The 17,081-nt window shown below is 42.2% G+C and overlaps 1 protein-coding gene across 1 annotated transcript in view; it reads left to right on the forward strand.

Annotated features, from left to right (window-relative positions):
* The window catches only part of DNAH8 (dynein axonemal heavy chain 8), a 255,491-nt gene that overhangs the window by 74,139 nt on the left and 164,271 nt on the right, over nt 1-17,081 (forward strand). The window contains exons 25-29 of the mRNA XM_084889523.1: nt 2,712-2,947; nt 5,100-5,204; nt 9,820-9,933; nt 11,377-11,439; nt 16,826-16,926. Of these exons, the coding sequence (XP_084745649.1) occupies nt 2,712-2,947; nt 5,100-5,204; nt 9,820-9,933; nt 11,377-11,439; nt 16,826-16,926 (619 nt within the window). The remainder of the gene's footprint in view (nt 1-2,711; nt 2,948-5,099; nt 5,205-9,819; nt 9,934-11,376; nt 11,440-16,825; nt 16,927-17,081) is intronic.

The following is a 17,081-nucleotide window of genomic DNA, read 5'->3' on the forward strand; positions in this document are numbered from 1 at the left end:
ATGTCTGAAATAAAAGCCCAAAGTGACTTTAGTGCTTCCTGAAGTGAGGAAGAGCTAGGCTGGCCGGGCACAGAGCTCCCTGAAGAGCAGACTGGAGGTCTCCCGTTGAGGGCCTAAAGAGTTTACATCATCTGTAGAAGGATGCTTGCTTGGGTGAGATTATTGCTGATTGGTTGGCACTCTGAGGAGGGCGTATTGAGTATGTTCATCTTGATTGGTGGACATTCAGAAGAGAGGGGTTGACACTGACTTGCAAAAGTATGTGAACTAAGGTGAATTGGTCTATGGTTGTGGTAGCTACTTATTGACATGGTTACAGAGGTACAATCATTTTTGTCTTAAGTTTGTGAGATAATTATTCTCAGAAAATATTTGAATGACCTATTTTGCATCAACTAAACACTTTAGGTAGGTTTTCACATCTATGCTCAAGGAATCAGTGTAACAGTGGCTCTCAAATTTAACTACCAATGTTACTTGACTCCTTTTCTCCTGGTGTAGTCAGTACCCACCTCATGAACTATTTTATTTTTAAAATATATTTTATTGATTTTTTACAGAGAGGAAGAGAGAGGAATAGAGAGTTAGAAACATCGATGAGAGAGAATCATTGATCAGCTGCCTCCTGCACCCCTCCCACTGGGGATGTGCCCACAACCAAGGCACATCCCTTGACCGGAATAGAACCTGGGACCTCTTAGTCTGCAGGCCGATGCTCTATCCACTGAGCCAAACTGGTTTTGGCATGAACTATTTTATATAAGCTTAGCATAGTACCTGGCAAATAGTTAATGTCCAATAAATATTATATACTACTAGAGGCCAGGTGCACAAAATTCATGCACTGGTGGTGGGGGTGTCCCTCAGCCCAGCCTGTACCCTCTCCAATCTGGGACATTGCTCTCACAATCCAGGACTGCTGGCTCCCAACTTCTCACCTGCCTGCCAGCCTGATCACCCCCTAACCACTCCCCTGCCAGCCTGATCAGTGCCTAATTGCTCCCCTGCCAGCCTGATTGCCGCATCTGTCCTCTCCTATAGGCCCAGTCCCCCACAACTGCCCTCCTCTGCAGGCCTGGTTGCCCCTAACTGCTCTCCCCTGCCAGCCTGGTTGCCTCCAACTGCCCTCCCCTGCTGGCCTGATCCCCCGCAACTGCCCTCTCCTGCAGGCCTGGTCCTCCCCAACTACCCTCCTCTGTTGGCCCAATCATTCATAACTGCCATCCCCTGCTGGCTTGGTCGCCCCTAACTGCCCTCCTCTGTTGGCCTGATTGTCCACAACTACCCTCCCCTGCCAGCCATCTTGTGGTGTCCATCTTTAACCACATGGGGCGGTCATCTTGTGTGAGGGTATGAGGGTCAATTTGCATATTACCTCTTCATTATATAAAATTATATCTACAAAGAAGGGTCTTAATTTGGACAAGAATCACAAATACTTGAGGGGATTATTTAGCTAGAAACAAACTATATATCAAGAGCAATAATTACAAGAACTTTGGTAATATTTTGGAAACTGTACTCTACCTATTATTTTAATGTTCTATTTGTTCCCTTGTTGTCGTTAGCACTATGATCCTTAATAAAAAAAATTAACTGTAGCACAGTGTTCTAGTTGTCCAGGTACTTGCTCTTAGAGAGAGAAACTAAAAATGGGATAGGTGAAAATAATTATAAAGAAAGGGAAAGGTAGGCTGAATCCCTGGGGCCCGAGGAAAAGGAGAAAAGAGGCCCAGGACCTTATGAAATAGCATCTCACAGCCTCAGCCAGGAGCTGGCCCTGTGTGTGCTCTCCGGGTACACTTTCTTCTGCGTCCTAGTCCTCTCAGTATACATGTTAGGAGTTGCGAGGGGAGAGGTTATGTCTCCAATTTGGCAGGGCTACGGAGTTTAGGGTGCCAAGAGGAGGAAGAGGAATGAGTAAGGATAAAGAAGGTAGAGTTGACTAGTTAGGACTGTTTTGTTTTTAAGGAACAGAAACCTACTTGAGCTATGTTGAAGGGAGAAAAGGTATATCCCAGAATCCAAGGTGCCACTGGGCTTTCAGAATGGACCAGAACCAGGGACAGTAGAGGAAGCTGAGGAAATCCTTTCTCTCTGACTCTCATTTCTTCTTCCCTCTGTGCATGACTTTTTCTGCTCTCCAGTCAAGGGGGCTCCCCTTAAGTCTTATTTCAAACTCTCAAGAATGGACTCTGATTAGTACATGAAAAGTCAAGACTGACTGGGACAATCAGCAAGGCCCAGATTCAGGGTCAGGTTATACATATTCTCTAGCCATATGAATGAGGTAGGAAGTGTAATAACAGGCAGGTTTGGCAGACAAAACAAAACAAAACAAAATAAAAAACATTATACTGTGCTGTGTAGGGTTACCTAGAAGAAAAGGAGGTGATGCGTGAGGGTCAGAAACAGCAAGTTTCATGTTGGACAGTGTTAGAAGTAACTTTTGAAATTCTTCTTCATAGACTTTAGTGTCCTCATGCACAACTTAGCTTACTCCATGGGGATAGGAATTAAATCTTCAAAACTGAGCAACCTTACAGCACATTCAAGTTGAACTAACTACTTTTGAAGTGCTCAGGGGCCATATGTGGCTAGTGACTATTACATGAGACAGAGCAGTTATAGGTGCTCAGATTACACATAAAATGAATCATTTCAGAATGTCAGTTGTATTCTGTTTTGATCTTTTTTTTTGTCTTCACCAGAGCCAATGAAATTGGCCTTATCAATTGAGGCTAAGGCATGGAAGATGTTACTCTGTCGATACCTGAATGAAGAATACAAAAAGAAAATGTCAGACATGATAGCATTTATTAATGATTATTTGAAAAAGTTATCTAGACCTATTCGTGATTTAGATGATGTCAGGTTTGCAATGGAAGCCTTGAGTTGTATCCGTGATAATGAAATTCAAATGGACATGACGTTGGGACCAATTGAAGTAAGAAATGATTGCATTTTTCATTTTAAAGTGCTATTAGCCAAGACCGGTTTGGCTCAATGGATAGAGCGTCGGCTTGCGGACTGAAGGGTCCCAGGTTCGATTCCAGTCAAGGGCATGTACCTTGGTTGTGGGCATATCCCCAGTAGGGGATGTGCAAGAGGCAGCTGATCGATGACTTTCTCTCATTGATGTTTCTAACTCTCTATCTCTCTCCCTTCCTCTCTGTACAAAATCAATAAAATATATTTTAAAAAAAATAGAGAGACACTAAAAATTGATTCTGTTACTATATTTCATTATGTCATGGTACAGTCTGTCTATTTCTGATGTTGATTTCTTTGGAGGTATTTTGACAACTACCATCAGTGAACAGTAAACAAAGGAATATTGGTATATTAATAATGCTGCACTGGTCTAGACAGTGTTCATTTTTTTGCTGGCGCTGACCTTTTACAGAGGGAGTGGTTGCCCTGCCTCACACCAGTCCTAACATGTTAGGCAAATTCTCCAAATATCTTTGTCTTTCCTTAGAAACCCGGCCTAGGTCTCATTCATGGCCAGTGGCACTCATGGGCAGCACTGTGTGAGTGATACACTTAGGCTTACTGGTAAGCTGCTGGAATTAAGATGAGCAGATGTTTTAAGGGAAGAGTACTGTATTCACGTTCTTTTGCTAATACAATAAATGACCATAAACTTAACGGCTTAGAACAAGTCAGAGTTATCATCTCAGCGTTCTAGAGCTCAGTAATCTGAGCACAGGTCCATCGGGGTGTCAGCAAGGCTGTGTTTCTTCTGGAGGCTCGCAGGAAGAAGCCTTTCAGGTCCTAGAGGCTGGCAGCAGTCTTGGCTCATGCGCCTTCCAGCAGTGGCATCTCTCTTGCTCTGTTGTTGTCCTTACGCCTCTGACTCCTGTTCTCCTGCTTCCACCTTTCCCTGGTGTGGACCTTATGATTACACTGGGCCCACACAGTCAACCCAGGATAATCTCGAAGGATGATTAAGTTGCTTAACTTAATTACACCTGCAAAGCCCCTTATGTCCTTTAAGGTAAAACAATCACAGGTTCCAGAGATTAGAATGTGGACAATTTTGGGGAGACCATTGTTTTTTGTCTACCATAAGGGTTTTATGACTAATATTTAGAAGTCATGGCTCATGGTGATTAAAAAAAAGTCAGACTTTTAATTCATTTTATTATTGTTTTTAAATTCTCTATAGACAATGCACTCCTTCATTGCCTGCAATACCTGGAGAACTGGCATTTCCACTGCCTCCTTTTGGTACCCAATCTCATGGCTGAGCAGAGCTTTCATATTTTTATATATATTTCAGAGAGGAAGGGAGAGGGAGAGAGACATAGAAACATCAGTGATGAGAGGGAATTATCCGTTGGCCGACTCCTGCACACCCCTTACCTGGGATCGAGCCCACAACCTGGGCATGTGCCCTGATGGGATCAAACTGTGACCTCCTGGTTCATAGATTGATGCTCAACCACTGAGCCACGCCAGCCAGGCTGAGCATAGCTTTCTTGATCCCATTTAGAGTTTATGCTTTTTGGTAGCTAATGAACTTCATACCTTTTCTACTTCTTTAAATATTAATATTTGGGATTTTGGATACTAACCACCCATTCCTCAAGATTTAGCAAATCACCATGCCATTTTCCCCCTGACTCCAGAAGCTCAATTCTTTAATATAAATTCTTTTGGTAAAGCCAGTTGCCAATCCATTTCTTTAATCATTCAAGTTTCATCATCATTTTGTTCCATTCTTTATGTAGCCAACTCATATTTTAATAGAGCACGAGACAGTATTTTGCATGGTGTCAACACAAGATCAAGTAGGAGAAAGAAGCAGAAAATGATTCTAGGGATGTTTCCTAGGGTTGATCTCTGTGTGATCTGCCTACAGCTCCAACAGAATCACCTAGGCACTCACTACATGCAGGTTTCAGGGTCTCAGAGTTAAGTTAACACCGATGTCAGTGAGACTCTAGAGGCGCTTCTTTACAAGGTTAGTATTGGAAACAAGTCTCCTGAAGTGTGCTGTTTGCTAAGACATAGGAATATGTTTCTAGAAGGCATCTAAATCATTTGACAGTTGCTTCCCTTGTGATGTTTCTGAACTCACCCTCACTCCACAGGAAGCCTATGCTATTCTAAACAGATTTGAAGTTGAAGTAACCAAAGAAGAATCAGAAGCAGTGGATACCTTGAGATATTCTTTCAACAAATTGCAGAGCAAATCTGTAAGTACAATCTTAACTCTTATTTTTTACTTATCTTATGTAATTCTTTAAAAAAAAATATTTTATTGATTTTTTACAGAGGGGAAGGGAGAGGGATAGAAAGCTAGAAATATAGATGAGAGAGAAACATCGGCCAGCTGCCTCCTGCACACCCCCTACTGGGAATGTGCCCGCAACCAAGGTACACGCCCTTGACTGGAATCGAACCTGGGACCCCTCAGTCCGCAGGCCAATGCTCTATCCACTGAGTCAAACCGGTTTCGGCTCTTATGTAATTCTTATAGTGACTTGCTTAAGTGACTGTCTCCAGAAAAAACACACACATTTCATACTTTTTAAAAGATAAATATATATTATTTTAATCACTTTATTGATATATAATCCACATAAAATTTACCATTTCACAGTATACAGTTCAGTGATTTCTACTGTATTCACAGAGTTGTGTAAACACCATCACTATTTAATGTTAGAACCTTTTCATTCCCCAAAGAAACCCTAAACCCATTAGCAATTACTCTTTATTTTCTCACCACAGCCTCTGGCAACCAACTCTGCTTTCTATGTATGGATTTGCCTTTTCTGGATATAAAATATAGATAGAATCATACACTGTGTAGTCTTTTGCCACCAACTTCCTTCACTTGGCATAATATTTTCAAGGTTAATTTGTATTGTCTTATGTACCAGTACTTTATTTTCTTGATGGCTCATGATGTTGAGCATCTTTTCATGTGCTTTTCAGCCATTTGTATACATTCTTTGGAGAAATGTGTATTTAAATCCATTGTTTTCAAAATTGTGTTATTTCTTTATTTTTGAGTTATAAGAGTTCTTTATATATTTTGGATATAAGTCCTTTATCAAAGGATTTGAAAATATTTTCTCTCATTCTGTGGATTGTCTTTTCACTTTCTTTATAGTGTCTTTTGAAGTAAAAGGTTTTAATTTTGAAGAAGTCCAATTTTGGAGAAATCCAATTGGCATAATTTTTATTTTTTTGCTCGTGTTTTTGGTATCATATCTAGAAATCATTGCCTAATCCAGGATTATGAAGACTTACTACTATGTTTTTTAAAAAATATATATTTTATTGATTTTCTTACAGAGAGAAAGGGAGAGAGATAGAGAGCTAGAAACGTCAATGAGAGAGAAACATCGACCAGCTGCCTCTTGCACCCCCCTTCCGGGGATGTGCCCGCAACCAATGTACATGCCCTTGGCCGGAATCGAACCCGGGACCCTTCAGTCCGCAGACCGACGCTCTAACCGCTGAGCCAACCGGTTTCGGCTACTATGTTTTTTTTAAGAAGAGAGCTTTATAATTTTTTAGCCCTTACATTTAGATCTCTGAAACATTTTGAGTTAATTTTTTTCTGTGTTGTGAGTTTTGGTCCAGCTTGATGCAAAAGAGGTAGATATCCAGTTGTCTCAGTGCCATTTGTTGAAAATTCTATCCTTTCAATAAAGCACCCTGTTTACCATCAGTTGACCCTAAGTGGAAGGGTTTATTTCTGAACTCTCAATCTATTCTGTTGTTCATATGTGTACTCCTATGCCAGTACCATACTATCTTGATTATTTAGCTTTGTACTTTTTTTTTTTTAATTGTGGTAAAATACACATACCTTAAAATTTACCATCTTAACAATTTTTAAATATATACAGTTCAGTGGTGGTAAATATATTCACATTGTTGTGCAGTGAATCTCCAGAACTTTTTCATCATATAAAACTGTAACTTTATATGCATTAACCAGCAACTCCTTATTCTCCCTTCCTTCAGCCCCTGTCATTCTACTTGCTATCTCTATGCATTTGACTACTATAGGTACCCTGAAAGTGGAATCATTCAATATTTGTCTTTTCGTGACTGGCTAATTTCAGTTAGTATAAGGTCTTCAAGGTTCACCCATGCTATAGCATGTGAGAGAATTTTCCTTGTCAAGTCTGAATAATATTGCATTATATACATAGTACCACATTTTATTGACTTGCTTCCACTTTTTGGCTATTGTGAATTATGCTGCTATGAACCTGGGGTATGAATAGCTCATTGAGACCCTACTTTCAATTTTCTGGATCTCTATTCAGCAATATAATTCTATTTTAATTTTAATATAATTCCATTTTTAATTAATAATTCTGTTTTCCATAGCGGCTGCACCATTTTACATCCCCACCAACAGTGCACATGTTCCACATCCTTGCCAACACTAGTTACTTTCTGTTTCCTTAGTAGTAGGCATCCTAATGGGTGAGGTGGTATCTATTGTGGTTTTGATGTGCATTTCCCTAATGATATATGATATATGAAATGAGCATTTTTTCATATACTTATTGACCATTTCTGTATCTTCTTTGAAGAAATGTCCACTCAAATTGTTTGCCTATTTTTTAATTGGGTGGGTTGTTTGTTGTTGAGTTGTAGGAGTATTTTTATATGTTCTGGATGTTAACTACTTATCAGATATATAATTTGCAATTATTTTCTCCCATTCTGTAGTTTGCCTGTTCACTCTGTTGATTGTGTCCTTACAATCCTTTTTATTTCTGTAAGCTAGGTGGTGCTGTCCTGCCTTTCACTCCTAGCTTTAGTAATTTGAGTCCTTTCTCCTTTATTCTTGGTTTGTCTAGGTAAAAGTTTATCAGTGTTATTGATCTTTCAAAGATGAAACTTCAAATTTGTTGATTTTTCTCTATTGTTTTTGTAATCTCTATATCCTTTACTTGTGCTCTATTTTTAAAATTATTTCTTTCCTTCTGCTTGCTATGGGTTTAGTTTTCTCTACTTGCCTACTTTGTTAAGGTAGATGGTTAGTTACTGATTGGAGATTTTTAATGTATGCACTTATAAGTATATATTTCTCTCTAAACATTTTTGAAATAGGTAAATATCTACATACCACAAATTAGACATTAAAAAACTCCAAGGGAGTGTTCAGATTCTTTAAATATACTGAAATTTTATATTAAATATTAATTAAATGAACAGTGGCTTAATATTTCTTGTGTACAGAAAGATTTGTCACTGAGGTTGAAGCAAGACATAGTAGCAAGGGCATAGAGCTGAACCTGGGGTCATGACTTGGGATTCCATCCCTGCTGTCAGCCAATTGGGTTATCATATGCAAGTTAATGATCTTTGTTTCTAAATTTCTTTATGTGGTCACTTAAAATTTTTATATATGGTTATGAGGCTCACTTGAGGTAATGTATATAAAATATTTTTATGTTTATTTACATTCATGTTAAGTATTAATTAATATGCTTGTTTTGAAAAATGTTTGCTGGTTAGTCAGGAGAGTGAGTCTCAGGAAAGAAGTGGGAAACACTCTATTGAAATTTAGTGAAGTCCAACTTTCTCTTGTTCAATGGAAATAATTCATGTGAGTTGTTCTATTTCTTTAACTGTTGGTGTTAAACCCACTGACCCATCCTCTGGCCAGTTTTCTCAGAGCATTAGCCTTCACACTGAAGGGTTGAGGGTTCAGTTCCCCATCAAGGACATGTACCTGGGTTGCAGGCTCGATCCACAACCTCAATTGGGGTGCATGCAGGAGATAACCAATTTATGTGTCTCTCCCATATCGATGCTTCTCTCTCTCTCTCTCTCTCTCTCTCTCTCTCTCTCTCTCTCTCTCTCTCTCTCTCTCTCTCTCTCCCCTTTCGCCCCCCGCACATACACACACAGTCTGCCCTCCCTTCCACTCTCTAAAAAAAATCAATGGAAAAAATATCCTTGAATGAGGATTAACAAAATAATGGAAAAAATAAAAATAAACTCACTGACCTGCCCTTTAGTAGAGGTAGCCAATTCCATACTATAGTCATCATTAAACTTAAAGTAGTATATGTTCCAACCAAGATAGAGGCTATTGTTGAGAGCAGTTAAGGGCAGGGGCCTTGGAACCCCACTGCCAGGTTTTGAATCTTGACCTTACTTCATACGGGTGCTGGGACCTTAAAGAAATTACTTAACCTCTCTGTGCCTCAGTTTTCTCACTTGTTAAATAGGTTTAATATTAATATTTACCACACAGGGTTGCTTTGAGGATTAAATGAGATAACACATAAAGAGCCTGGTGGATAATAAGCATGAATTAAGTGGTATTACGATTAAAAGTTTAAGCAGAAGCTTTGAAGACTATTGTGGAAGACATTTGCTATATTATTTTTTTTATACCCAGAGTAATATCACTATTCTTTTAGGGAATAGCTCCAACCACTGCAACCATGTGAACCTACTAGAGATTGCTAATCCGTGACCTTGAGCTGGCCCCAGAGACAGCATGTGACCCAGACTGGGCCCACAGAAGTAACTGTTTGCTGGGCTGCAGTGATGGCCTGAGATAGATCAGCCGGAAACTAACTTCCCTAACCTCAGTGAGAGAAGATGTCTTGGGTCATGAACTAGGATGATTTGAATCTTCAATTAGTGCACTTGGATTATTTATTTCTATGTTTTTGTTTGTTTTTATTTTACAAAAACACTGCAGAGATGTCTTTGTTCTTATGTGATATCTGTGGGGCAACAGACTTGCTGGAATAGAATTGTAGTTTTCAGTTAATACATTACTTTCACTCTCACACGGAGTATTCTTTTTTGTTCTAGGTTTCTGTACAAGATGAACTAGTTCAAGTGCAGCCACAGTTTAAAAGTAATCTGCTTGAGTCTGTGGAGGTTTTCCGTGAGGATGTATTTAACTTTGCAGAATCATACGAACTGGTAATTTCAACATTTGCATGGTCTGTGTTATTTGCTGGTATGTTTATATAAATGGAAGTTATAGACACCAAGAAATACACTGTGATTTGTACATGTAAGAGACTATATTTGCATATTCACACTGATCGAAAAGGGAGGCATGTTTTATAGAATTAGGAAAAAGATTTACCTGAATTTAAACATCCTGGAAGGAACAAAGAGTCTGGTTTTGCCCATTCTCAGGCCAGAATCTCATAGTGGAAAATGTAATACGGTTGTTGAAAGGCTCTAAGAAACTGTAAATGCCCTAATACCAGGGTATTACCCCCCCCCCCCCCCAACTTTTAGAAAACTTAGAGAGTCACTGAAAAGAAATAATAAATGTCATATTTGGTCAGTCCCACAAGCTGTTCAATTTCAATAATGACTGATAGTAGTCGATCTCCAGATGTTAAACTCGGAAGTTGGATGTATCCTTCCCTTTCAGTGATCACAGCAGATCTGGATTCATAACAGATTTAAGCCTTTAGTGCTACTTATATAACACTTTCTTTTGTACATACATGTTCCGAACTTATCTCTTTAGTTGTATTAGTCAACATTTGACCGCCCAGTCATTCTGTTATACTGGGAACCTGGTCTGCTATTTTGCCCACCCATAACATTCATGATGGTACAGACTATCTGGGGTCCTTTTTGCAACTATTTTCTGGCTCATGCCAACAGAGACTGCCCACTGCTTCTTCCAAGCATCCAACCTGTGTGTGTGTCTGTTTCCATGTGGAGCTGAAGAGCTATGGAAAGGAGGCTGCTCCCAGCAGCATCACTTCTAAGCGAGATGGAACAGCTGTGATGGGACAAATGTCATACAGGATGAAATCTTGTCACCTTTTTAAAAAGAGGAGACCACAGAGACACAGTGACTACATGTGATAAGGGATCCTGCACGAGTTCCTGGAACAGAACCAGACTTTAGTGGGAAAACTGAATAAAGTCTACTTAATAGTCTTGTACCAATTTTAATGTTCAGTTTTGACAAATGTACCATGTTAACATGATTGGAAGCTGAGTAAAGGGTATGTGAGAGTTCTCTTTGCAACTCTCCTGTAAGTCTACAATTAAAAAAAATTTAAAAAATAGCATCTGTTTATTCTAACAAGTCAAACCAAATGAGAAGTATTAAGATCGTCCCAATGTAAAAATGAATGAAAGTTGGAGTGATGCAATGTTCCAAAGTTAATTGTGTTTATGGTTACACAACTCCATTAAGTAAAAAAATATTGAATTGTACATATCTCAAAACTGTTACAAAAAATAAATGAAAAATTCATGTACAGGAAAAAATTACACCATTTAAATTTAAAATACTGTTTATTTACTTAAAAGAAAATAATAGGTAAATCCAGTAAGTTAATAAGTTCATATGATTAGGAATTAAAATGGAGATTATATTATTCATTATAGGAAGGACCGATGGTTCCAAATATACCACCCCAAGAAGCTAGCAACAGGCTACAGATATTTCAGGTAAAACTATGTTTTTTGGTAATATGTAAAACTACATTTTTTTTGTTACACATTTGGCAATGAGTAGTGATTTTTAAAAATGCTTTTAGGAAAAAATTTATGCGCTTTTCCTAAAATGGAAATGTTAATGTTTAAAGTAGATTCAGATTTTAATTGTATTCTAATCTGCTAAATAATATAATTGATTCCTTTTCTTCTGTCCCTCCATGCTCTTTCCCACAGAATATCTCTATGTATTTTTAGAGAATAAGACTTTAATTTTGATTTTAAGTGTATACCTTATTCTAGTTCCAAGCATTTCATTTGTATGTTAAGTGATAAAAAATTATAGAATAATAAAGTCCTATATAATAAAAGGGTAATATGAAAATTGACCCTAATGGTGGAACGACCAGGAAACGGCAGGTTGCTATGACGTGCACTGACCACCAGGGGGCAGATGCTCAATGCAGGAGCTGCCCCCTGGTGGGTCAGTGAGCTCCCATAGGGGGAGCTCTGCTTAGCCACAAGCTAGGCTGATGGCTGCAAGTGCCTCCTGGGCAGCGCTAAGGATGTCCAACTGCAGCTTAGGCCCGCTCCCCATGAGGGCTCCTGGGCTGCAAGAGGGATGTCTGATTGCCAGCTTAGACCCAATTCCCTGGGGAGCAGGCCTAAGTTGGCAGGTGGATATCCCCTGAGGGGTCCCTGCCTGCAAGAGGGCGCAGGTCAGGCTGAGGTACCTTCCCAGTGCACGAATTTTCATGCACTGGGCCTCTAGTGTATCAAATAAGATTTTAAATATTAATAGTTTGTCCTCCCTCTGTATCCATTAATTTTCTTCCTTCTGTTTCTATCACTTTCAACTTCCCTGCCTGGGACCATCCACTACTCCTTGAGTCAGGCCATCCATTCACCGTCTTTTTCTGCACTCAGCTTGCTGAGCACATGTAGAGAAAAGTCACACACTCGGATAGATGCGGTGCAGATTCGTGGATTCCTACATAAGCCAGCTCCTGAGAGCATCAGGAATTCTGCGGTTTGTTCTGTTCTTGCTCCTGCTTTCTGCAGTGGCTGTTCAAAATGTCCAGGTTCTCCTTATGTCCCCTCTTCCACCTGCATTCTTAGTTATCAAATATTATTCATCAGAGTCTACTGTGTGACTTGACAGATAGAAAGATGGCAAAGAAATGGTTCTTTTACCTCTAAGCTGCTAAAACCTGACAGGGAGACAGAGAGCTAGAGAGACAACCACAGTACCGTGTGGTGAGCACTGTGGTCTGGCTACGAGGACCCGTGGTCTGCAAACAGATGTAGGAGCTCCCCACCCCGATGGGGGCTGGCCGGGCAGACAGGGAGGGCTCCCTGGAAGAGGAGGCATCCAAGCTGCATCTTGAAGGACTGATTAGACTTAGCCGGGAGAAGGAGGAAAAATAAGTCAGGCAGAATTTGTGGCCCCCAAATGAGGAGGTAAGCAGGGAGCTTTGGGGAGATGGAAGGAGTGTAACCTGTAAGGTGGGGTGCAGTGGGCCAAAAAGGTAGTGATGAGGGAGGGGCAGCAGAGTGGGTCGCGATCACTAACGGGAGGGCCTCGCAGGCTACAGTGAGCTGGGAGTGATACAGTCAGGTTGGGCTGGCACAGCAGTTGTGTTTTTAAAAGATCTCTCTGGCACCGGGGTGCAGAGGGGCCTGAAGGAAGATGGCCTGGTTCATGGCAGTCTCAGTAAAACAAACAAGAAACTGTAAAGACTGACACCAAGACGTGGCACTTAGAATAAGGAAAACTGGATGGATCGTGAGTTAGTCCTAATAGGCTCGGAGCCTGGGTTAGGGGAGAAGATCAGGTGTGGAGGAGTTTTTGGATGACGCAGTCAGCATCTAAAACTGTTTGTCTCTTCTTCTTAAAGTACGGTAACAAGAAGAAACCTGTCTGTGTCCTGGGCCTCCTCCAGACCTCACTTCTCCTCTCTCCAGCGCCTGTTCTGCCTGCGTTTGTACTCGGGCAGTTCGTGGCCGTCCCCCTGGAGGTGCTGGGGTGCTGCCCAGAAGCCAGCGCCTTCATCTCGACGAGGGGGCCGCAGGCTGAGCAGCCATCCCGCCACCGGGAGGCAGGCGTTCTGCACTCCACCACACGCTGGGGGGCGTTTCTATGTGCCCCTCCCCCAACCCCGGGCATTCCTTCATGCCACCTGATCACTGGGTTTCACCCACGCAAGTGAATGGAGGAGTGGAGCCAGCAACCTGTTCTTGCCGCCCCGTTTTATGTTCCATGGCCGGTTTGGCTGGCCCCAGGCAGCCTTTCACCAGAAAGGTTCGGTCAAGATAGAGGAGTCAAGTCGCAGGTTCCTCTGAAAGTAGGAGGGTGGCTCAGGCTTTCCCCGTCATAACCAGCTGGAGTTCCCCCTCTGGCGTCTAACTTCCGGGTGCCCCCCTCGGGGCGGGTGTTCTGGAACAGAACGTCTATACTGAGACGAGAAGAGTGCTTCTTCAGGACCTGGAGGTGCGGCTCGTTCCTCGTGGAATAAACGTGCGAAGCGGATGCGATCCTCTGCCCGAGCCCAGGGTCCCTGCCGCCGGGTTCCGGGGACGGTGTAGCCCAGGAAGGCTCGTGGGTTTTATAAAGGAGGGCGCGTGTGTTGGCGAGGGTTTCCGTGAGTTGCAGCAGGCACACGCCTTCCACTTACACGTGACGCCCTCAGACCAAAGAGTCCAGTTCCCTGTTGTTGTCACGATTCTCCTCTCCCCAGAAATATGGAAGTCACTCTTGGACCAGCACCAGCACTTTCCTCCGGACCCTGGAGGAGGCTCTGGTCCTCTGCTGACTGAAGTCCTCGGGTTTGGACCCAAAGTGCCAGGGAAAGGCCTGTCTCTCTGGAGCAGCCAGGGCTGAAACCGACCTGCTCACCGGGTCGCTGCCAGCTGAGCCAGCCACGCGAAACCCCTCAGCCGCAAAAGCAAAATGAATAATGAAGAGATAGGGATGTTGGTTAACCATAAGTGCTAAGGGGGTGGGGGAGGCAGGGAAGGGCCATAGAGTGATGGGCTGTGTGAACGTGTGGAGGTGAAATTTAAAATAGGGCTGCCAGAGAGGGCTTCCCTGAGCAGGTGGCAGTTGAATAGAGACCTAGAGGAGGAGGGCAGGAGCCAGGCAGGTCTCTGGAGGAGCCACCTGCCAGGCCTGGGAAGAGCAAGTGCCTGGGTAAGAGCTTACGTGAGAAGCAGTAAGGGGGCAGTGTGGCTCGGGCAGAAAGAGCAAGGGGAAAGAGAACTAGCGATAGGGTGGAGAGGGAAGGAGGGGGCAGGCTGGAGAAGCTGGCCAGCCCAGAAAGGGCCCTGGGTTCCCTCTGAGTAAGAAGAGTGACTTGGCCGAAACCGGTTTGGCTCAGTGGATAGAGCGTCAGCCTGCGGACTGAAAGGTCCCGGGTTCGATTCCGGTCAAGGGCATGTACCTTGGTTGCGGGCACGTCCCCGGTGGGGGTTGTGCAAGAGGCAGCCGGTCAATGATTCTCTCTCATCGATGTTTCTAACTCTCTATCCCTCTCTCTTCCTCTCTGTAAAAAATCAATAAAATATAAAAGAAAAAAAAAGAAGAAAAAAAAAAGAAGAGTGACTTGATCTTATGTTTGCAGGGGCTTGCCCTGGCCGCCGTGTTGAGAACAGATTGCTGGCAGTCAGGGGGAGAAGCAGGGAGACTGACTAGGAGGCCATTGCAGTAAACCTGGTGCGAGGCGTTAGTGACGTGGGCCAGGGGGGCGGTCCTGGAGTTGACCAGGAGTTGGGGGCCTGGGTATATTTTGAAGATAGACTTTGTCTTTACCTCAACATTTACCAATTTATGGGTCAGCAGCTGGGCCTTGAATGGGTCACCCATAGACTATTGGAAAGACAACGCCAGGGCCTTCTCTTGCCTTTTAGTATCTTCTGTTCTGCTTATTCTGCTCGGGGGTGAGCCCAGCAGGCTGTTGGCCATTTGTCTGGCTGGACATGGGACTTGGGGTCAGAGCTACAGGCCCAGTTTACCCCAGAGCAGGTGCTGCCCTCTGTCCTCCCAAAGAAGCAGTTGCCCGATCTCGGTCTGGCGAAGGAGCCGGAGCCTCACAGTGGGCCTCTGGTGCCAGCGTTCTCCGCTGCGGCGTTATTTACTCTGATTTCGGGAGTTACTGGGCACTTGGCTGGCCTGTTGACAAAGCTGGCATTTTCTTCCCCCGTCGTCTGGTCCTGGGGATCTTTGTAAATTATTTGGGACCTGAATGGAAAAGAGATGAGTGGTTGGCATCCATCAGTTGTCTTCACCACATGAATAAGATTTTAGACATCATTTAATGTATGCTAACTTTGAAGCTTTTGTCTCTTCTTTTCTGAGAGTCACATAGTCCCACTATACTAACCATCAAGGAATAATATAAAGAGTACAAAACATGGCCTTGCCCTGGCCTGTTTGACTCAGTGGATAGAGCATTGGCCAAGGGCACATGACTGGGTATCGGGCTTGATTCTCAGGAGGGGGCATTCAGGAGGCAGCCAATCAGTGATTATCTCTCATCATTGATGTTCTATCTCTCTCCCCCTCTCCCTTCCTCTCTGAAATCAATAAAAACAAAAACACAACAACATGGCCTTTGCCCTCTAGGAACCAAGAGTTTATTGGAGTTCCTCCATTGTCTTCTTACCTTCCTGTTTGGGCTTCTGTAAAATAGGCTAACGTGTCTGTCAGAGCTGTATCACTGTCTGAGCCTTGTGAGGTCTGATGCCATGGGTTTTCCAGGGTTGGAAATTGAGGACCCTTACTGGTATGTTACACCACCAAAGTAGCGCACACATATCTTGTCATAGGTGGGCTATTTCTCCTGGCTTTGTAGCATTCTAACTATTGGAGATTCAAATTCTAGTTCGAAAGACAAGCATTAACTTTGCCGATTTAAATGTTAGAATGATCACACATGGTGTTAACATGGAATCATTCATTTTATAGACTCTCTTGCTTACAGAGAAGATAGGGTTGAGTGGATTATACAGATACTTCACTCCTTTGAACCCTGTAGGAGACCTGACCCATCTAAATTAGTGATAAAGCCTGAATTACAGATGTTTTTAAATGCAGTTTTAAAAACTCTGTTTTAGAGATATTTATGGGAACTTGAAATATAGGTCTTCTAGGGGCCACTTAATTTATTAAAGAAATAATTTTATATAAAATGGAGACTTCTAGAATGCTTAAAAGTTAATTTTCCTAAGTGCTTAACTTTTCCTTTCATAGCTTGGTATCAGCATTAATTTGCTTCATAAATTGTCATTTCAAAGAGCATATTAAATAAACCTCAATGTAGCTTTTATTCCAATTATCATACATTTTACTTTAATGGAGTCTGAATTAATTATCTTTTACTACAATTCGAAAACGCTTTTACAGGCCAATTTTGATGATCTGTGGAGAAAGTTTGTTACATATTCATCTGGTGAACAACTTTTTGGATTGCCTGTGACTGACTATGAGGTTTTGCACAAAGTCAGGTAAGTTTAGAAATTTTATAAGTGTTAAAAGCAAATAATTAAATACTGGCCATTAGAAGAATCATGTCATCATTAATTCTGTTATTATGGCCCTAGATGGTTTGGCTCAGTGGATAGGGCGTCAGTCTGCAGACTGAAGGGTCCCGGGTTCTATT

This window comes from Pipistrellus hanaki, assembly GCF_964339955.1.
Source record: "Pipistrellus hanaki genome assembly, chromosome: 7".
Lineage (NCBI taxonomy): Eukaryota > Metazoa > Chordata > Mammalia > Chiroptera > Vespertilionidae > Pipistrellus > Pipistrellus hanaki.